The sequence below is a fragment of the Rhinatrema bivittatum genome, chromosome 2 (genome assembly GCF_901001135.1).
Source record: "Rhinatrema bivittatum chromosome 2, aRhiBiv1.1, whole genome shotgun sequence".
Taxonomy (NCBI): domain Eukaryota; kingdom Metazoa; phylum Chordata; class Amphibia; order Gymnophiona; family Rhinatrematidae; genus Rhinatrema; species Rhinatrema bivittatum.
In genome coordinates, this window is record NC_042616.1 from 717,137,901 (window position 1) to 717,160,727 (window position 22,827).

The 22,827-nt window shown below is 40.2% G+C and overlaps 1 protein-coding gene across 1 annotated transcript in view; it reads left to right on the forward strand.

Annotated features, from left to right (window-relative positions):
• Positions 1 to 22,827, forward strand: part of VPS13B (vacuolar protein sorting 13 homolog B) — a 2,198,633-nt gene that overhangs the window by 143,548 nt on the left and 2,032,258 nt on the right. Inside the window, 2 exon segments of the mRNA XM_029587199.1 lie at positions 18,281 to 18,448; positions 18,854 to 19,035. Coding sequence (XP_029443059.1) covers positions 18,281 to 18,448; positions 18,854 to 19,035 — 350 coding nt within the window.

Sequence of the window (22,827 nt, forward strand, 5' to 3'; positions counted from 1 at the left end):
ACCAATTGCGAACCGACCACTGACCCGATTCCAGTAGTGTTGGCACTGCTGATCTTGAGGATGGAAGCCCTTATGGCCGCTTTTCCACCGATGGACCCCGGATCACCGACGGATCCGGTGCCCTCCCAGCTTGCGTTGTCATCGGGAGGCGAAACACCGTTCCGCATCCCTCCTTCGGGAGTTCTGCAGATGCCTCAGCCGTCGATGCCGATACGTCCGGTGCCACCGATCCACCCATCAGTGCCGATGCATCCATTGGCTCCACCGAGCCATCCATCGATGCCCTCGAAGCCTGCACCAGTGCCTTCGATGCCTTCATCGGTGCCTCCAGTTATTCCTTCGAGTCCTTCGAAGCCTCGACTAGGACCTTCGGGGATCCCATCGCCCCGTCCTCCTCTGGTCCCTAGAGGAGCAGGTGCTGATCCCTACGACACCTGGACTGATGATTCTTCACCAAAAACCTATGATTTGCGTTCACTGCCTTCACCTACTGAAAGTAGAAAGCGTTCTCCTCCAGAGGACCTTTCCTTCATAAATTTTGTGAAGGAGATGTCTGAATTGGTACCCTTCCAATTGAAGACTGAACAAGATGACAGGTATCAAATGATGAAGCTGTTACAATTCCTGGATGCTCCCAAGGAAGTAACCTCCATCCCTATCCACCATGTTCTTCTAGATCTCCTCAAAAAGAACTGGGAACACCCTGGCTCTGTGGTTCCAGTCCACAGGAAAGCTGACACAACCTATCTCGTTCAGTCAACTCCAGGTTTTTGCAAACCTCAATTGGATCACCAATCTGTGGTGGTCGAATCTGCCTAGAAAAGAGCAAGGAGAGCCAAACCTCACACTACCTTTCCCCCAGGCAAGGAACAGAAATTTCTAGATGCCATTGGTCGCTGTGTCTTCCAGGGATCAGTACTCATCTCCAGAATTGCCTCTTATCAGCTCTATATGACCCAATATAATAGGGTCTTATTTAAGCAGATACAAGACTTAACAGACTCCCTGCCTCAGCAATTTCAAGAGGAACTCCAAACCCTAGTCAACAAGGGTTTTGAGAAGGCAAGCATGAGATTTATTTATTTATTATTTTATTTTAAGATTTTTTTTATACCGGTGTTCCTGTATGAAATACAGATCACATCGGTTTACATTGAAACAGAACATAAATTTCGCCTAGAGGCATTACATAGAACAAGGTTACGGAACTTGGAACAGGGTAAACTAGTTCAAAATTAACATTGTAAATTTAAACATATTGGCTAACAAGTCTCATTGAGCATCAAAAACATAAAAGCAAAACAGTAAATGTCACATGAGTCCTGCAGCAAGAGATTAGAAACAGAGTCGAGTAGTAGTATAGAACCTGGGGTATGCGATGGTGAGGAACTCTTGCTGGCTGTAGGGGAAAAAAGTGCTTATGGTCCTGGAAAAGCTATGATCATCTTATGATATCTTTGACACTGCTATCTGGGCAAGACGATAGGCCTGGCTTGAGACTTCCTACCTTCACCCTGAAGTTCAGGACAGATTGTCCGACCTCCCCTGTGTAGGAGATCTGTTTGGTGAGCAGATTCAACGGACTGTGGTGGAACTAAAGGACCATCATGAGACCCTGAGACAGCTCTCATGCCTTCTGAATACTATTCAAAACAGCCTTTTAGGAAAGACTCTAAGAAGTCGTCATTCTGCCCGAAGAAGTTCTACCCACCACCAAGACTGTTCCAAAAAGCCCAGTCTCGTCTGACACGGAAACAAAAACCACAAACAGCCCCTCAGCCGGGCCCTGCTTCCGGTTTTTAACTCTTACATAGAGAGCAGCAGCAGCCAGCTTCCATTGTCCCACATACCAGTGGGAGGTCGATTGTGCCATTTCAACAACAGGTCGCACTCAATCACCTCAGACCAGTGGGTCCTAGCGATAATTACTCAAGGTTATCGTCTGAACTTTCTCTCCATTCCACCGGACTCCCCACCTTTACTGACTTTGAGAACATCCGGACATTCACTGCTCCTGGAGCAGGAAGTCTCCCTCCTCCTCCAGTCCAGAGCAATAGAACCAGTGCCATACTCACAACATACTCTATTCCCAGTACTTTCTAATCCCCCAAAAATTGGGAGGCATTCGTCCAATTCTGGATCTACGTGCCCTCAACAAGTACCTCCAGCGAGAGAAGTTCAAAATGGTAACCTTGGGCTCTCTTCTTCCTCTTCTTCTTCCTCTTCTACAAAGAAGAGATTGGCTGTGCTCTCTAGACCTCCAGGACGCATACACTCATATCGCGATAATTCCATCTCATCGCAAATACCTGAGGTTTTTAGTAGGCCCCAAGCACTATCAGTACAGAGTGCTTCCATTCGGCCTTGCGTCTGCACCACGAGTCCTCACAAAATGCCTCGTTGTAGTTGCAGCCTTCCTCAGAACTCAAGGTGTTCATGTCTACCCCTACCTAGACGATTGGTTAATCAGGGCTCCCGCTTAGCAAGCTGCTCTGTCGTCCCTACATCTTACTTTACACACTCTAATTTCACTCGTATTTCTCGTCAACTATTACAAATCCTGCTTAGTCCCATCTCAAACCTTATCGTTCATTGGGGCAGACTTGGACACATTGCAGGCAAAGGCTTTCCTGCCTCCACAGCGAGCTCTCACTCTCGTGTTTCTCGCACACCAGCTGTAGTCTCAACACTCCACGACTGCACACCGCTTTCTCATCCTCCTGGGATACATGGCGTCCTCAGTTCAGTGCACCCCAATGGCCCATTTGGCCATGAGAGTCATGCAGTGGACTCTAAGGTCACAATGGACTCAATCCATTCAGCCCCTGTCGACCATTGTCCACGTAACCGACTCACTCCATCTGTCTCTCGCCTGGTGGAAAAATCAGATCAATCTCCTCCAGGGCTTGCCCTTCCAGGCTCCAGACCCTCAAATAACTCTCACCACTGATGCTTCCAACCTCGGATGGGGAGCCCACGTGGCCGATCTGCAGACACAAGGATCTTGGTCTCCAGAGGAAGCCAAACACCAAATAAATTTCCTGGAGCTGCGAGCTATCAGATATGCTCTCAAGGTATTTCAGGATCGCCTCTCCAATCAAGTCATCCGGATCCAGACGGACAACCAGGTGACCATGTGGTACATCAACAAACAGGGAAGGACGGGCTCCTACCTTCTGTGTCAGGAAGCTGCACAGATATGGGCGGAAGCCCTCTCCCACTCGATGTACCTCAGGGCGACCTACTTGCCGGGAGTGGACAATGTGTTGGCAGACAAGCTGAGTCGCACCTTTCAACCGCACGAGTGGTCTCTCAACCCATCAGTAGCGAACCCGATCTTCCACCAATGGGGTTATCCTCAAATTAGACCTCTTTGCGTCACCTCAAAATCGCAAAGTAGACAACTTCTGCTCTCTCACTCGCAGCCAACACTATCAGCCAAGAGACGCGTTCTCCCTCTCATGGGCAACCGGTCTACTATACGCGTTCCCTCCACTTCCACTTCTCTCGAAGACTCTCATGAAGTTACGTCAGGACAAGGGAACCATGATCCTGATAGCACCCCACTGGCCATGCCAAGTGTGGTTTCCAATACTTCAGGATCTCTCCATTCGCAGGCATATTCCCTTGGGAAAGGACCTGCTTCTAATCACTCAAAACGATGGGTGCCTACACCACCCCAGTCTTCAAGCCTTGTCTCTGACGGCATGGATGTTGAAAGGTTAATTCTTCAGCCACTTAACCTTTCTGAACCAGTTTCCCGTGTCCTGATTGCTTCACAGAAGCCTTCCACGAGAAAATCATATTCTTACAAATGGAACAGGTTTACGTCATGGTGCTCTTCTCAATCCCTTGACCTCTTTACCTGTCCAATCACGAAGTTTCTGGACTATCTCTGGCACTTGTCAGAATCAGGTCTAAAAACTTCCCCCATCAGAATGCATGTCAGTGCGATTGCCGCCTTCCATAAAGGTGTCTGGGACGTTCCTATTTCAGTACAATCCCTTGTAACATATTTTTTTTGAAGGGCTTGCTTCACCTCAAGCCTCCTCTGCGTCCTCCGGCCCCTTCTTGGGACCTCAACCTAGTTTTGGGTTGGCTCATGAAACCACTATTTGAGCCTCTTCAATCATGTGACCTTTTGGCAATCACTTCGGCTCGCAGTGTTACTGCATTTCAGGCTCTAGTTATCTATCCCCTTACACTAAACTTCTGCAGGACCGGGCAGTACTCTGCACTCACCCTAAATTCTTACCTAAAGTAGTTTCGGAGTTTCATCTCAATCAATCCATTATACTACCTACCTTTTTTTCCAGGCCCCATTCCAATCCAGGAGAGCAGGCTCTGTATACCCTTGACTGCAAACGGGCTCTAGCATTCTACCTAGACCGTACAGCTGCCCACAGGAAAAGCACTCAATTGTTTGTCTCTTTCCATCCTATCAAATTGGGGCAGCCTGTGGGTAAGCAGACTCTCCTCCTGGTTAGCGGACTGCATATCCTTTTGCTACCAGCAAGCAGGCATTCCACTTCAAGACCGTGTTAAAGCACACTCTGTGAGGGCCATGGCGACTTCAGTAGCACACCTACGATCGGTGCCGCTTCCTGACATTTGCAGGGCTGCCTCCTGGAGTTCTCTCCATAACTTTATAGCCCACTATTGCTTGGACAAAACTGGAAGACAAGATTCTATCTTCGGCCAGTCTGTCTTGCGCAACCTATTTACAACGTAATGTACCAACACCCTTCCGCCTGCCTGGTGGGGTTTAGGATGCCCTCGGCCAAATTTCATCCCAGGTCTAGTGCCTTGCATGCCTGGGTACATTTGGTGCATACTCGGACATCCTCAGCTCGGTACTCACCCATATGCGAGGACTACCATCCTGCTTGTCCTGTGAGAAAGCAAATGTTGCTTACCTGTAACAGGTGTTCTCACAGGAAAGCAGGATGTTAGTCCTCACGAAACCCGCCCGCCGCCCCGCTGTGTTGTGTTCGTTATGTTTTCTTATTTTATTTTCGGCACTACCTGTAGCTTTTTAACAAGACTGAAGGGGGACCCCTGCTGGCTGCAGGGTTAGTGCCATGCTGGGAATGCCCAATAGGGGCCGTCAAAGTTCTGGAAACTTTGACAAAAGTGTTCCGTGATTGGGCTCCATCCTGTGATGTCATCCATATGTGAGGACTAACATCCTGCTGTCCTGTGAGAACACCTGTTACAGGTAAGGAACATTTGCTATATATTGGGGATTGAGGACATATATTGAGCAACAAAAGGTTATACAGTGATCATGGCATGCATCTTTGTGTGGAAAAAAGATCCCAAGTGAGAAATTCAGATCCTATGTCAACAAGTGTAAATCAGTGGATTTGGATTGACAGAGCTGTTGAACAAACAGAAGTTCTGGGAAAACGAATATAAGTGGTGAATTCTCTCATTGAGTTTTGAGTGAAAGGGTAGAAATAAGCAGGTTTGAGGTTAATGGAATATAAGGAGAAATAACTGGAAAATTGAGCTCAACTGTGCATAGTCTAGAAAATATTCCAGAACTGCAAGCTCTGTTGGTGGAAGTGGGCCTGGATATGATTGCCATCAAACAGACGTGGTTTAATGAGTCCCATGAGTGGCTTTACAAGGATCTAATCTGTTTAGGAAGGACAGTGTTGGCAGAAAAAGTGCATGAGTAGGTGTTTGTTAAAAATATCAAAGCTCATTCAAACAATACTCTTCCATTCCTCATTTTTCCAAGATCATTAAGGTAAAAAGTGAATTAACCATTAGTGACCTTCATAATAGGTATCTTCGATGTATGAATTCACACAAATCTTTTCCTCTGCCTTATAGATAATTGGTCTGTTATAAAGCAGAAAATCACTGTATTTTTTGAAGAATATTCCTTTGCAGTTACAATATTGGAAATTCAAAATATGGGAGGGTCCAAACAGGACCCTCCACAGTACATTCATACATTGTACAGTGGCCACACGCCCAGTGACCAGTTTTTTGTTCTTCTGAAGGTGTCTGTACAAGTAAATATGAGTGTACCACTAGGTCCCGAATTCTTCTATCTCTGGTGTATGAAATTAATAGAACCTGTACAAAGATAGAATGCATCTGTAAAATTGACCAGTATTTAAAAATCAACAAAGCTATCTCTGTCGCCCTGTTGGTATATTTCAAAACACATACAGTACATTTGTCTTCATTAGATGACCCACTGTCTAATATGAGCCATTCTCTCTCTGCATGGCTGGATCTCGTAAGCTTGTTTAATGACAGCCGGCAAATAAACTCTTATTAGTAATCTTCTAAATAGATCTTGTTCCTGCGATTGGAATTCTAATTGTGAAGAACAAATCCTTCTTAATCTTAAAAACTGACCTACTGGAAGGTTGATTTTTAATCTATATGGATGAAATCTAGTGAAATGGAGCAAGGTGTTCCTGTCAGAGTCTTTTGAAAACTGTCATACCTGGTATATCATTTTCCTTTTTAATCATGATGTCTAAATAAGGAATACGTTGAAACTGGTATGTCATGGAGAACAGCAGGTTATTATTTTGGATATTTAGCCATGTCACAAAGTCCCGTAAAAACTCATCTGATTTCCACAAAAAAAAAAAAAAGTCATCTGTATATCAAACGCAGAGATGGAGATGTTGAAATAATGACAACATGTAAAGTACGCTCTTCTCAAAATATGCCATGTAAGAGGTTGGCCAAATCTGGTACCATAGTGGCACCCATGGCTGTTCCATGAATCTGTTTAACAGATAACTCATCGAGGGCGACGGAGTACTAGCATCATGAGCGTGGTGCTTTTACCTTGCAAATTTCTTGGCAAAATTTCTTTTTGTAATGCCGCATTCAGCCAGGAAAAGGCAAGCTCAGGAGAAAACCTTCCCTGGGGCTACCCCTGAGACGCCAAGAACGGGCCCGATGGATGCCCACATTCTCCGAGGAGCAGTATCATCGGGAGTGGAGATGCGGAAACAGGGAACAGAAGGAGAGGAGTCGAGTTCCCTACCGGACTCCGAGATCACGCTATCCCCTATGTTGAGGTAGGCGCCAAGGAACCCAGCGACTCTGCAAGACCCGGATGGGGACCCGGAAGCCCTGCATGCTGAAAGTGCTAGCGGGGAGAGCTGGCCAGGGAGCTTGCCATCGGGAGAAAGCGGCGTGGAAGAACAGCCCGGAGGGCATGAAGCTAACCTCTGCAGCCCAGACAGAGGCAAATTGGAGCTGAGTCAACCGGGGAGCACATCCACGCCTCGGCAGTTAAGTTTAAAAATGACTTCTTAATGTCCACAGAGACTGGGACAAATAACTCTAGAATCACTATGGGAAACTATGGGTGAGCTTGGGAACCTGATGATAAAACAGACTGAGCCACTTAAATTTAAAATTGATGACTATGAAGCTCGAATTAAATCTTTAGAAAATACGGTGAAAGTTATCAATAGTCATGAGACTGAGAAGAAAGTACTACTTGATTCTGTGAAATATAAGCAAGAACACATGGGTAAAGATAATTTGGTTTTGCTAAATAAAATTGAGAATATGCAGAACTTATTAAAAAATAAGAATCTTCGAATAATTAATTTCCCTACAGTCTCTCACATAATACCAAGAGATATGTTTAACAAATATCTACAGGAAATATTGAAAGTATCTTCAGATCAAATTCCACCACTCACTCGAGCATTTTATGTTCCTGTGAGAGAGGATTTAAGAAAGGCGTCTGGTGAGACTCCTGGTCCTACGAAGGAACCAGGTAAAGAAAAAAATGGAACACTAGGTTTGAACCTTACGGACTTTCTGGAATCATCAGATCAAACCCATGCTGAACCAGCTATCTTGATAGTTAATTTTGCTTTGGAAATGGACCAGGAATGGATTTTGAAGTTATTTTTTAAACATTGTTCCGAAAAGTTTATGGGGATGCAAGTCAGGATATTTCCAGACGTGTCTAAATCCACGCAGAAAAGGAGGAAGCAGTTTTTGATATTAAGACCCCAGGTTTTACAGATGGGAGCAACTTTCACGTTAAGATTTCCTTGCAGATGTTTAATTAACTTTAAAGATAAATCATTCCTCTTTTTCTTGCCATCCCAATTAACACAGTTTTTGTGTGATAATTCTGAAACACGGGGTATTTGAGCACTCATGACTTAGCTTCAATACCTTGATAATGTCTGAGTTCCACCTCATATTATTTAGATAAGCTTCTGCCATTGCTAAGTTTAAAAATGTAACATATGATTATGATTTAAGATGACCACTTGGCTCCTGTATTGTGGACTTGAAATGTTTACATAAGTTGTTGAAATTTCTGTTTATTTTTCTTTATGATAAGTTACAAATGTATGCATTTGATTTATTGTCAAGAAAATTATCTTGATATATTTGTTAAAAATTAATAAAGATTAAATTAAAAAAAAAAAGATGGCCCATCGAACCAAAAATAATTTTTATATAAGGCTGTGTCTGCCATGGAGGAAATAAAATCTGTTGGAATCCTCTGTGGTCACCGTCTGGTATCAAAATTCAGTAATTACATGTAAAGCTTCCTGCTGAGGATTACTGGTATATAATGCTTTTATATCCAGGATAACCAAAAATGTATCCTCTACTTCTTGCATAGTTTCTAATATTCTTAACATGTGTTTTATGTCTCTAAGAAAAGAGCAAGCTAAGGGGACTGTAGATTTTAAAAATTGATCCACAAATATGGATAAGGGCTCCAAAATGAAGCCAGTGGCAGAAACTATTGGTCTTCCCGATGGTCCGTCTAAGCTTTTATGTACTTTAGGCACCATGGAGATTGTAGGAATTTTAGAACGTTGAACCTTCAAAAACTCACTTTCTTTTTGTGTTAAAAAAACAAACAAACCCTTTATTAAGACCTTCCTCAATTGCCAATGCTATTCGCTCTTGTAACATTGGCATTGAATCAGTGTCCAACTTCTGGTAATTTTCCTGGTCTAGTAATTAAGAATATGCTTCTTCCATATATTGTGCCTTGCTCTGTATTACAATGGCACCCCCTTTGTCTGCCAACTTGATCACTAGTCCATTATCTTTAGATAAGGACTGAAATGCACTTATCGTATTGTAATATAATTTTTTTGACTTCTGCTCTATTGTTGTTAAAGCGTATAAGACCGGATCCATTTATGTCTTAATATGTGGGTAGATGACCACCGGTAGAACCCAGTTGGATTTCAGACTGAAAGGTCTGGAGCTGAAAACTTTTTGAAAATAATTTAAGTTGCAATTTCCCCAAAATATCTATTCTGCAACTGAACAGGCCATGATGCTGATGAGGTACATACCATTACTCCTTTCCTAAAACACGTATTTGCTCTCTAGTCAATAAGTCACTGGGGATATTCACAAATGTAGATCCTGTCTTGTTTGAGAACGCGTGTAGGGTTGTATCTCCAAGTCGTTTCATGGTGGGACTTGTGATGTATGATAGGACCATCATCCTTGTTGCCACCTGTGGCCCCTCAAACCTCCTTGTTCTTAAAAAAAAAAAAAAAAAAAAAAAAAAAAAAAAAAAAAAAAAAGCTTGTTGTGGAAATGAAGTTGTATTGTTGTCATCACTTGAACTGGAAGAGGATCCCTCTGAAGATTGAAGGCCTCTCTTTGTTGATTACTAACCTTTTGATGCTGCCATGTATAAATGTGCATGCGCCACTGCATGCATGTTGTAAAATATGATATCCGCATGCATGTGCACGCCCGATTTTATAGTCTGTGCGGGTGGGTGGATTTTTCAATTAGGCTCGGCGACGCAATTGGCCTTTTTTCCAGTTCCCTCACAGTCCGCTTCAATTAAGGAATGGATTGGGAGGGAACTTCCCTAACTCCTTCCTTCCTCTTCCCCTCTCTTCCCCAACCCTTAAATCTGCTCTACCTAACCCCAATTTTTTTGTTTTGATACTTACTTCTCCTCCGGAGCAGAAGTTTATTCCGTGTGTCTGTTGGCTGCCGGCGCTCGCTTCCTCAGGACAGCATCTAATGGAACTGTCCTGGCCCATCGCCCACCCCACCCCTCCCCGCCTAGACCCCATCCCCAGCCTGCCCTTTTCAGCAGGCCCGGCACTTGTGCGCATATCAGGAGTTACGCACGTGGCTAGGCCCGTTCTAAAATGCACGCAGCTTGTGCAAGGCCCGGACATGAGCATAAACCTCAATTTTTACACATGCGGGCCTTTTAAAATTTGGATGATAATGTTCAATGAACATTTGTTCGATATTGACATCCATTTCTAAAGAAAAACTTTGTCATCAGCACACAGAGGGTTCTAGATTAATTCTTAAACCATGAAGGATATTCTCTTGTTTTATATATTGTAGTAATGTCGCTGTGTGAAGTTCTGATCGCATTAGGTGCTTATTTTAGGGCCAGACACAAGCCTCATAAAGCATTGAAATTGCATCCGGACAGAGAAATTACAGGCTCCAATGGTACAACATTCAGTGTAGTTCTCACATGAATTCACAGATCTCAAATGGGGGGGTATTGGAGCAGATCTAAAAGAACTTCCAAAGGGTAGATCATAAACATTTTTTTAACTATAGGGAACAGCATTGGATTTTTCATTTTGATTCCATTCATTCTCATGCCTTAACAGATTGGTATTCATTAATATGATTAGTGATAGCTGAGTCATATAGCTCTGATTAATATTAAAAGCCCTTCATAAGATGCTCAGTTAAGTTAAAAAAAGAAAAAAGAAAATTGATTTAACATTGGTGGTGACAAGATTGCCAGGAATGTACCATGATGGAGGACAGAGAGAAAACTGAAAGTATGCATATAGTCCCCTAAGAAAAGGTAAGATATTGTTTTGTTGTATATTTTGATATCACATATTTCATCTGTAGATTGAGTATAGTGACCGTACCCTCAAGAAGGGCATGATTGTCCAAAGCATAGACCTGGGTGGAAGAACACTGAGAAGTTGATTGTCAAGTGGACTTTTCTGAATAGTAATTTTTTTTTCTCATATTTTGAATTTCCAATATTTTTATTGCAAAGAACATTTTTCAAAAAATACAAAAGTGGTATTTTCTGCTTTATAACAGACCGATTATTATATATAAGGTGGAGAAAAAGGTTTGAGTATATACATATATCGATGATAGCTATTATGAAAGTCACTATGGTTAATTCATTCTATTTACCTTAATCTTAAAAAAATTGAGTGGAAGAGTATTATTTGAATAAGTTTACCTAATAATCTACCTGCCCTTTTTAGTTTGATCTGTTAATTCATAAAGAGCAAGCGAGGTACACAGATACAACAAGCAGATCTGCTTTCAACATGAAACAAAACTTCAACAGTATACCTGAGAAGTAGATAAGCAGGTCTACCATACAGCTATCACAAACAGTGAAAGTAACATATTGTAAAATCAATACGAATCCAACTTCCGTTTTCACCCCTTCTCAATGACCTCCACCTAGACTTCTCGAATACCTTGATCTTGTGCATCCAAAAGATCCTCCTCTGAATCAGATATAATAAAATACAACATAAAATAAATAAACCAGAAGGGGGAAGGAGTCAAGATGGCGGCACGCTAGATGCAGTGGCTTGGAGTGCCTATGAGTTTCTTCGGATAAACTTTTGGTTTTTTGCTTCTAACTAATGCCTCCAAAGAGAAATGGACGTGTGAGGGTTTTTCCCTCTATACCTTCTACACTCCCCGGGCAAAGAATGATCCCCGAACTTACCGCCATTTATCATGGAGGGGTGGCTAAATTCCTCGCTGACAAAGCGGCATTGGGAGCATCGCTGCCGCCTGGGGAAACAACTCTGAGCCGCTCTGACCTGCGGATACCGCCCGCTCCAGGCTCATTATCACCACCACTTGTCGCGGACCTGAACACAGAACTGGTGAGTCCAGTGAACAGGCCAGAGGGAGCGGAAGTGGTGCGGAGAGATTTGGGAACATCAGAGGAGTGGGGCAGGTCAGAATTGCCAAACGCGGGGTCCCTAAATCTGCCAGGCCTCGGTAGAGGCGATGAACGGTCTCGAGTGGAATCTGGAGAAACCGTGGCAGAGGGAAATCTCTTGGGGGCCCAGGGCAGGTTTGCGGCAGTAGACCCTGTTAAACCGGGCTCGGTGACTCTAGAATCCCTATGGGAGTTGGTAGCCTCATATGGCCCACGTTTTCAAGGGCTGACAAGGCAGTTAAATTCGATGTCTGAGAAGCTGGGTAAAGTATCCCAGGAACACGATGATAAGATTTGTGAAAATACAAGCAAGATTATGGAATTACAAATGACAGTAAAATAGACACAGAATGTTTGTCAAGTTTTAATTCTGGATAAGCAAGTAACTAACAGAAGAGTGGAATTTATTGAAAATAGACTAGGAGATTGAATTTAAGACTCTTGAATTTCCCAAAAGTAATTGGGGAACAACCCCAAGTGACTTTGAGGAGATATATAATAAAAATATTAAGAATACCATCTGATCAGATTTCATCTATAAATGAGGTCTATTTCCTCCCATTTAATAGAAATAGGGAAGGTAATCAGCCACAATTTGATTTAAGTAACTTGACGGAGATATTGGAATCTTCCACAGAAATATATGAGAGAGCGACTTTACTGGTTTCTTTAATTACTGAAACAGATGTTAGCTTGTTTATGAAATTCTATTTTCAACATATGAGTGAAAGTTTCATGGGTCAAACGATCCAAATATTCCCAGACTTATCGAAGGTAACACAGGAGAGGAGGAAGGCCTTCCTCTCTATGAGACAGGAATTAAATACAATAAGGGCTAAGTTTCTTCTAAGATACCCTTGCAAAGGGGTTGTTGCCTTAAACAGAGATGTATACATATTTTATGCCCCGGAACAGCTTAGGGTATTTATTGACTCTAGAAAGAGGGCCTTTACAACCTCCTCTCCCAATGAGGAACCGGGTTAAAATCTAATTAGGTTGATAATAAAGTGGTTAAATGTTATCTATTATATTATATTATACTCACGAATGGACTCTGACTCTTCCAGGTTAAAGCACCATTAAGCTTTAACCCGTACGCCCTATGGCATCACTTCATATTTATTTCCTGCCTCATCTTCTTTCCAGCTTGTTGCAAGCTTCCAAGTTCTCTTCCCTGTTGATTGTAACTTTTGACTCATTCCTACTTACTGTTTATCTTTCGTTTACTTGAATAGTTACCCCAGTTTTTTATTCTTGTTAATTGTAAACCGATCCGATATGGTTATTTACTATGAAGGTCGGTATATAAAACTGTTAAATAATAAATAAAATAAATATCTAGCATGTTAAGCTATTTCATTGAGAGATGATTTTTTGTAATTTTTTTCTTCAATATACTCCCAAGATTTCTGTATATCTCTCCCCCCTATTTTTCTGAAATAAGTTGTGGTCTAATACAATGGATGATGCCTCTGTTTATGTTTCCTCGATGAGAAAATTATGTTACAGAATTTCTGAGCAAAGTTTTTCTTTGTAAATTGAAAAATAAGCAATAAAGAATAAATTATAAAAAATAAACAAATAAACCAGACCCATTATCCCAACCCCCCCATCCGAAACATAACTTAATAGAGAGAAATATAAGCTGCTGTAAACTAACACCTTCATAACCATTATATCATAAACTATTAAAAATCTGGCTCCTGGCCCTAGGAGACAAACTTTGTGTATACTTCCCCCCACAGTAGAAATATTTTCTTTCATGCAACAACATCATTGTTGGCTGAACTAAGGAATTCCATGTATATTATGTCATGTGAGGAATTTCTCCATTGCCAATAAAAGGGCAATGTCTCTTCTCACCACGTAAGGAAGATTGATTTTTTTTTCCCCCAAAAGAAAAGCTTTACTTGCAAAAACAATATCACTCTTCTTTAAAAAGTGTTTGGAAAGATCCTTTTCAAATAAAATCAATTCAGGAGAAATTGGAATAATATAATCCAGCAACTTAATCAAGTATTGTAATATCTTCCTCCAGAGCTTCAAGCTGAGGTCACAACTCCAAACGGCTTGACTCAGCGAACCTTTATTCTGTAAAAATTTCACACATATCATAGAAGCTGTCAGTTTAGCATAAAAAGCCCTTGATTGAGATCTATAGGCCCTATGTAAGAATTTGAGTTACAATTCTTACAGATAGCCTTCAGTCCATTAAAGCAGAATTGAATCTCTTTGACTGTGACTAAAATATTGCTGTCATTAACCCAACTCTGTCTTATAACCTCATGCATATTAACTTTGGCCATTTTTTGTAAATCTTTATAGGGAATTGGCACAGATAATCTTATCCTTTCAATATGAATAAAATCTTCAATTTTCACGATAGTCTCTTGTGTTAAACTCTTTTTTGGTAATGAACAAACATAATGTTTCAGTTGCAAATATGGAAATATATCTATACCCCTTAACACAATTTGATTTTGCAACTCCTGAAATGAAAGGATTGTTCCATCTACAGCCAAAATATGTTGTAATGTTATAATATCAGCTTTGTGCCAGTCAGAAAAAAATTGTGATTGAAAACCAGAAATAAAATCTATATTACCTCAAATTGGCAGGATGAGCTGGAGTTAGCTAAGTTCAAGGCACCCCATTGCTTTCCGCCATGCCCAACATGTAGGCATCACCAACATGTAATTTAAATGCCTCTTAGAATCAATACTTGTGTCTGCATGCAACAAATATTTTAAGTCCAATGGTTTAGCCAAACATTCACTTTCCAAACAAATATACTTAGTGTCGCAAAGACCCAGTTGCAAATAATCTTTAACAAGGTAGCCAAATTATATTGCTCTGTTTGATATGCCCAAGCCTCCCAAGGCCCACTTCTGCTTAAGGCATTGAAAAGCTATTCTTGTTTTTTTACCTTTCCACATGAAAAAGCTCAACATATGCTTCAATTTCTTGACTGTCCCCCTTCTTTAATTTAATGGGCAAGGTATGGATGATAAATAGCCATTCTGGAAAAAGTACCATTTTAAAAAGATTTAGACGACCACTCAGGTCATCTAAGTGTATGAAGCTTCTCTTTAATAATCTCTAAAAGAGGTGATATATTCAAATTATACAAATTATCTGTCGTGCCATTTTTAACCCTAAATATTTAAATGACCCCATTGCCCAATGTAACAGAGTCAGGATAAGCTAACGCCTCCAACTTTTCCATATTAAGTCAAAAACCTGAAAATTACCCAGAGTTCTCAAAAAAATTCCCAAAACTTTTGTTAGTGAAGAAGATGGATTAGTTAGGAAAACCAATGTCATCTGCAAAGGCAGCATATTTGAAATTAAGAGCCCAATATCCCTTGATATTGGCTGGTAGGCCACCTGCATTGGAGCCTTTCCTGGTTTAGAAATAACAGTAATTACATCTTGATTTGCACCTTCCAGGTATTCTTCTCTATCAATGAAGGCCGAATGTGTCACTAAGCAGGGGAACAATATGCTCCGATAAAATTTTATAGAATTTGGCACTAAAGCCGTCCAGTGCTGGAGTCTTCAGTAACGCAGCCCTTTGGATTCCCATCTACATCTCTTCTGTAGAGATGGACCTATTCAAAAAAGCCAAATCCTGGTCTCGAAGAGGAGACAAATTTAGCTTCCAGAAAAACTACACTTTTTGTCTTATTAAAACCTTCTGAGGTATACAACTTAGTATAAAAACCCTTGAAAATTTTCAAAATACCAACATTGGAATTGACCAACTTCCCACTACTATTTTTAAGAGAAGTAATGAAGTGAGAGCCAAAGAAAGATTTAATTAAATGCGCCAAGATTTTGCCTGACTTATTACTATGTTGATGTAATTTATACCTGTAGTACAAAACACTCTTTCATTTGATGCAGCACTGAATTCAGTGCTTCTTCCATAGCTGAATAAGCTTCCTTGTTTTGTACTGAATTTAAAGAGGTTAACATCAATTTTTGCTTCCTCAAGTGACATTCCAATACTCTCTTATCCAAATCTTTCTTATGTTTCCTAAGAAAAGATATTTCCCCCCTCATAATCACTTTGAATGTATATCAGAACAAAATTGGGCTAAGCATATGTTCGTCGTCATGCTTACCAAAATCCACCCATTTAAGTTTCAGAAACTCATGAAATTGTGGATCATTAGCCCAAGACATATGGAAATTTCCAAGATTTATTTAGGATATAATCAGTTCTGGAGAATTTGGCATGCGCTCTGGCCAAATGAGTATAAATCCTTTCCAAGGGATGCAGAGTCCTCCAACCATCGACAGACTACAATTCAATATTAAGAAAAGATGTTCCGTTTGTACCCTTGAACTTGTCCCCCTTAAAAGGATGAGATCTCTAAGACTAGATCATGCAAGCCAAAAGGTAGCTAAGGGCTTAGTTGTGTGTGTGTGTTATAAAAAGCAAGCCAAAAAGAGAATAAGGGTTCTTCTGACAGTCAACATGTACATGTTTTGCTAGACTGCATCAGGACAATATTACTTAAATTGCCATTTCAAAATTCCTTATTCATCTTTTCTTATGATCTTTAAACTCCTGCTTCAGTGTCTTTTGCTCTTGGGTTTTCAAAAATGGCACGATTTCTGAAGAACCCCTATACTCCATGAAGAAGGGAACTGCTTTGTAATTTTTGGGCAAGTTGAGTTCATGTCTGGGAATCGTATGAGAAGTCTCTTGTCATTGAGTACCAGTCAGTGCACAAAAGACCTTTTTTTTGTTTGAAACTGGGACTAAGTTTCTATATAAATAACTTCAAAAGATCCTTTCATGTGAGAGGAACTATGAGATGAAGTCCACTGGTATATGATGGAAGAAATTGATATCTATACATGTGAAGAATTTATTTTGAGATCTAATTTTTTCACTAGCACGATTGGACTTTTATGAGAACAATTCAAGTTTCTAATATAAGAACAGAACATTATGTGCCCTTTGCACTCTAAGAGAAAAGAACATTTTGTATCATATGTATTGCCTGAAGAGAGGGGAATTTTTGTACCCTAATAAAGTCTTTTATATGTTTATAAATACTAGCTAATGTAGGAGAAGTGTTGAAGAAAAAAGATTTTAATATTTTGTCAATAAAATTGTACAATTAGCTATTGAATGTGTGTGTGAAAGAATTTAACTCAGGAGGATATATGATTACTAAGAGTTTAAGGTGAGTTTTTCATTTGTTTCTTTTGAGTTTCTTCACAGGCCATTTATTGTGTTTGGTTATTCAGGATTTTAGCTTCCACAGCTTGCAGCAGTACACTCCATATCCCATTCCTACCCTCTCTTGGCACCCCAATTCTCCAGGAAACTCAGTGGTTCATAGCCAGCTGCTCCTGTTAGAGTTCAGTTAAGCCACATCACACAGAAGCCCTTAGAAAGCCAAGAGTAAATTGAATTACAATTACAGTATAATCTCCTATACCAAAACAGCACTAATTGCCAGCACACAAACAGTAACAACCCTATGCAAATATTACACCAGCCCTAAAATACCTATACACCTCCTCTTAGGAGAACAGAAGAAGCCAAACTGCTATAGATCCCTACACCACAACTATATGCTGGCAGAATACCTCACCTTGATCTCATATGCAGAACACAAACAGACCCTCACCAAATATTGAATAAAGAAAGCCTAAGTATAAATAGAAACATGCAGACAAAAATTGAACTAGAAACTGCAACAAGCCAGACTGTATTATGCAGTGCAACAATGGAAAAATAATGCTGGGTTGAGGGCATTCCCTGAGTGAGTACATGAGCAGCAGAATATACCGTATGCTTCACTCCATAAGATTCACCTAGGATTCAGAGGGGGAAAATTAAAAAAAGAAAAATGGTGTGCTAAACTTGGCTCTGTTCCTGGGTGTCTGTGCGTCTTATGGAGCAAATTAGGGATGTGCATACAATTTTTTTTGTCCCCATTTAGTTTTCAGGTCTGGGGAGGGCCATTTCGGTCCACTCCCCAGATCAGGAAACTTTTATTGTTCTCTTTCGTTGAAAAAACAAAACCCCACCCCAACCCTTCAAATTGAATTAACTACAACCCCCCACCCTTCTGACCCCCCCAAGACTTGCCAAAAGTCCCTGGTGGTCCAGCGGGGATCCTGGGAGCAATCTCCTGCTCTTGGGCCATCAGCTGCCAGTAATCAAAATGGCGCCAGTGGCCCTTTGCCCTTACTATGTGACAGGGGCTACTGGTAGTAATAATAATAATAGTAAATAGCTCAATTATAAAATGCACATTAACACTTATCGTAATTTCTGTTTGGCAGGTTATGTGCAGAGTTTGATTAGGCGTGTTGTAAATAATGTCAACATTGTGGTCAACAACCTTATTTTAAAATATGTGGAAGATGATATTGTTCTGTCGGTCAACATTACTTGTGCTGAGTGCTACACAGCAGATGAGTTCTGGGATCGGGCTTTCATGGATATATCTGGTAAGTAAATTTCGCACAAGTCCTCTTTGATGAATAAAACTATTTTTCCTTGTTTTTCTTTTTTCTTTCCAAGTCTCTTCTCCTTTGCTACCACTGTCTTTCTGATAAATCATATTATAGGTCTTTATAGCTATCCTTTTACAGTGAGTTGATGGAGTAGTCTAGAGCATAGTCATTAGTTCTTCTGTGTAAAAGATAAGAGAGAACATAATGGTGATAACTATAATGGGGAATGCATTTGTTTACAATTTGTAGAATTTTGGTTTTCATTAATTTCTTACAGTATATTTATATAGTCAAATAGCAATATATAATTTCTTGCTTTATAATTTATATCTGTGTTTAATTATATGTTAGCTCTTTCGACATAAGCAATTTATGCAATTTATTTCTTTTATCTTTAAGCCACTGATCTTGTACTGCGGAAAGTTATCAATTTTTCTGACTGCACGGTGTGCCTTGATAAAAGAAATGCTAGTGGTAAAATAGAATTTTACCAAGATCCCCTGCTTTACAAATGTTCCTTTAGAACTCGCCTGCATTTTACCTATGACAACCTTAATTCCAAGATGCCATCTATCATTAAAGTAAGTAACCCAAATATTTTCTGTATTTACTAATGCAGCACTTTATTACTTGTGAAACCAAGTTAAAGGAGTATAATGTACCAAGCAAAAATAAAAGCTAAATAATCAATGTTAAAAATGCTCACTTTGTTGGCTAGATTAGTTTTGGTTTTGTACCACATGCAGCATATAGAACATTATAATCTAGGATCCATTTCAATAATGTGTCCAATGTTTGTTTATAATTTTTTGTCCTCTTTGGGTCTAATATGTGGAAAAGTACACATCAATTTTCTTGTGCACCTGTGGGTTTCCAGTGCTATCAAAACTGGTCTGACTACATACCTCCTCTTTGTCTTTAGTATCTTTTATTTGTATCTTTATTAGATTTGTTAATCACCTTTAAACAAGGCAATATACAAAATAAAACAATCATAAATAAATCAAATATTTAAACAGACCAAAATACTTCCTTAAATAACATTTAAAACTATAAGCAAGTAAAACAATACAAATTATAAAACATTGCATAAAATATAAAATCCATGGAAATTTTAAAACAAAACAAAATCCCAAGTAAAGGTTCAAAAAGAAACACTAAACTTAGCAAAAGTATGCCTGCTTAAAAAGGAATGGGTTTAGCATTGATTTAAATGTTTTGATGCAGTCCATTTGCCTAATCTATTCTGGCAGTGAGTTCCACAAAGTAGATGCAGCCACTGAAAAGGAACACTCCTTTGTTGCAGCTAAGCAAACCTAACAAACTGATGGGATTTCTAAAATTCCTCTTTGTTGAGATCTCAATGCTTATACGGTAGTAAAGTGGAACAAAGGCATTGGCCCTTGGGGATTTATCTGAAGCAACCAGCTTAAAAGTTGTACTTTCAGATGTTGATAGATGACCACTCCCTGAATCACAAAATAATTGACAGTTGTAGCTTGGTACAGCTCTAAATTCTAGGTTTGTTAAATTCAGAAGACTCCACGTGGGTGGCAACTGACAGATCACATAATTCATAAGCAAGAATCCTTGAAATTGTCTTTAGGAGGACCTTCCAATTCTTATATTACTGTAGTCTTGTATAGACTTTAAAGATCATATCAGATATAAAGATCAACAGTGATAGTTCTGATGCCACACAACTCCAGTGTTAAATTGGTTTGTTTAACTTTTGAATCATCATATATATATCCTTCACATTTTTTGTAATTATAATCAAGTAATCTCCTCTGACATATGTTAGTATTTGCTTTTGACATGGACATTATATTGGCAATTCAATCAGAGCTAGGGCTGGGATCCAGAAAGAAAACCTTGATTTACAACCACCTGGAAATTTTACCCTATTTTATATCCCAATCTCATCTTACGCAACCTTGGCCAGGAACCATGAATGTGGCTTCCTCTAGAACCTGGCTAACATGCAGCATCCCCAACCCCGGCCAACTAGGGGTATAGAAGATCTGTCCCCAGGAATGAAATCCAGTTCCTTCACAGTGGCACACTACATAGTACTTGCTATTGAGCCATTGGTTCTGCCTTGTATGTTGCCATTTTAATGACAATCTTTGTACTTCTTGTGCAGTGAGGCATGGCCTAATGGGCTGAGTTAAAATGATGGGCTACATTTTGTTCAGACTTCGACTTTTCAGCTATTAGGGAGATCCTTAGTAGTTGTGACATCTGAATTCTGATAGCTGACATTTTATGTATATGTTTTTTTGTTATTTAAAGTTTATTAAAGTTTTCAACTGCAGTACAATATCCAAACTGCTGTACAAGATACAATGATAAAACATACACAGTGGATAAGACATTTTTAGTACTATCTATTCGTATTCAACATAAACAACATTCTGCATTAATTAATCCCCCCTCGTTATCCCCAACCCTTCCCTCCCCGTCCCCCGAGTATACCCTAATGTCTTTCATCCCATGGTATTTTCTATAGAGATCCTTAATCAAAACAAAACAGAATATCTCCTCATTTCCCAAAACGGAACCTACACACTTCCAAGTACCATCTTGTCAACTCAATTAACAATAACCCCACAAGTCAGAAATCTAGGAGTTATACTTGATAACCAAATGAATTACAGATCACTCATAAATAACATCGTAAAGGATGGATTCTTCAAATTACAAGTCTTAAAAAGACTGAGACCACTCCTACATTTCAAAGACTTCCGATTAGTTCTACAAGCAATCATTCTCACGAAAATAGATTACTGCAACTCACTTCTACTGGGTCTCCCTGCCAACGCCATAAAACCGCTACAGATGCTGCAGAACGCTGCAGCGAGGATCTTAACCAAGTCCAACAAAAGAGACCTTATCTCACCCATCTTAAAAAGCCTACACTGGCTTCCCGTCAAATTCAGAATACTATTCAAAGTGCTCTCAGTAACCCACAAGGCAATACACAACCTGGCACCACTCGAGCTCACATTCCCTCTCCAACTCCACACATCTTCCAGACCAGTGAGACAAGCCTACAAAAACAACCTTCAAATTCCACCGATGAAGTCAGCATTAAGTAAAAGAGCTTTCTCCACAGCTGGGCCTAAACTCTGGAACACTCTCCCATCAGAGCTCAGATCAGTGCAATGCTCCACTACATTTAAAAAAAGACTCAAGACTTGGTTATTCAACCAAGCCTTCCCATAACATCAACCTGCGAAATATCCCTGCCAATATCCCCTCAGTGGTAACACGCTAGAGAACTATATAGATCTTCTCTAGAAATCACATGATCTTTGGCAGTCTATTATCAAAACCCAACCTCTAGCCTATATTAGGCTCCGTACATGTTAATTATGTTATCACCCCCATATATCTTAATCCAAGTTAATTCGACCTGTTCATTGTAAGACATTTACTTGTCATTGTTGTTATTGTTTAAAATGTAAACCGAATTGATCAGTAATTCTGTTATTGGAAAGTCGGTATAGAAAAATGCTAAATAAATAAATAAAAATTCCATTGGTATCACACGTTTACATAATTGCAGGTGAAGGTAGAGATGTCGCATATCCATCTCGGCTGTATCCATCAGTAGGAAGAGAATATATTAGGATAAATGCAGGCTAACACTCAGCAGTACTAGGCAGTGTACTTCATCGCTTCCTAAGTCTCAATATATATCTATCCCCCCTCATCTGTTATCGCATATACCTAATTGAACCTCCTTCCCAGGTAGGTAGAGACAAAACATTTTACAACCGACATTTAATTTGTCTGTCTTAATGCGCTATGGATTACATACTGAGTGGCTGCCATGTCCGGTAATAGGAGGCCATTCTATTATGTTTCACTGCCGTCAGGAAGTCTAAGCGGCGGTGGATCTGCAGCTTGGCCTCCACCTCCTGCCGAGTCAGCACTCCGGTGGATTTCCAATGCTGGGCAATAACTGTGCGAGATTCAATCAATATTTACATGCATAATTTTTGCTGATCTTTATCCAACCCTTCAATGGGAGCATTTAATAAAGCAGATATGGGTTGTACTGACAGGGATGCCCGAAATATGTGGATAATCCACTGTGTTATGGATTGCCAGAATGGGACTATCTTTATGCACTCCCACCAGATATGAAAGAAGGATCCCATAGCACCGCACCCCCTCCAACACTTGGGAGATATTTCAGGGAATATCCTGTGCAGCTTTTCAGGGTCTAAGTGCCACCTATAAAGCATTTTATAGCTATTGTCCTGAATTCGTGCTGATATGGAACACTTACTAGCTCTCTGAAAGATAACGTCCCAAGGTTTAGTAGAAATATTGTCCCCTAGATCTGCTTCCTATTTAACAAT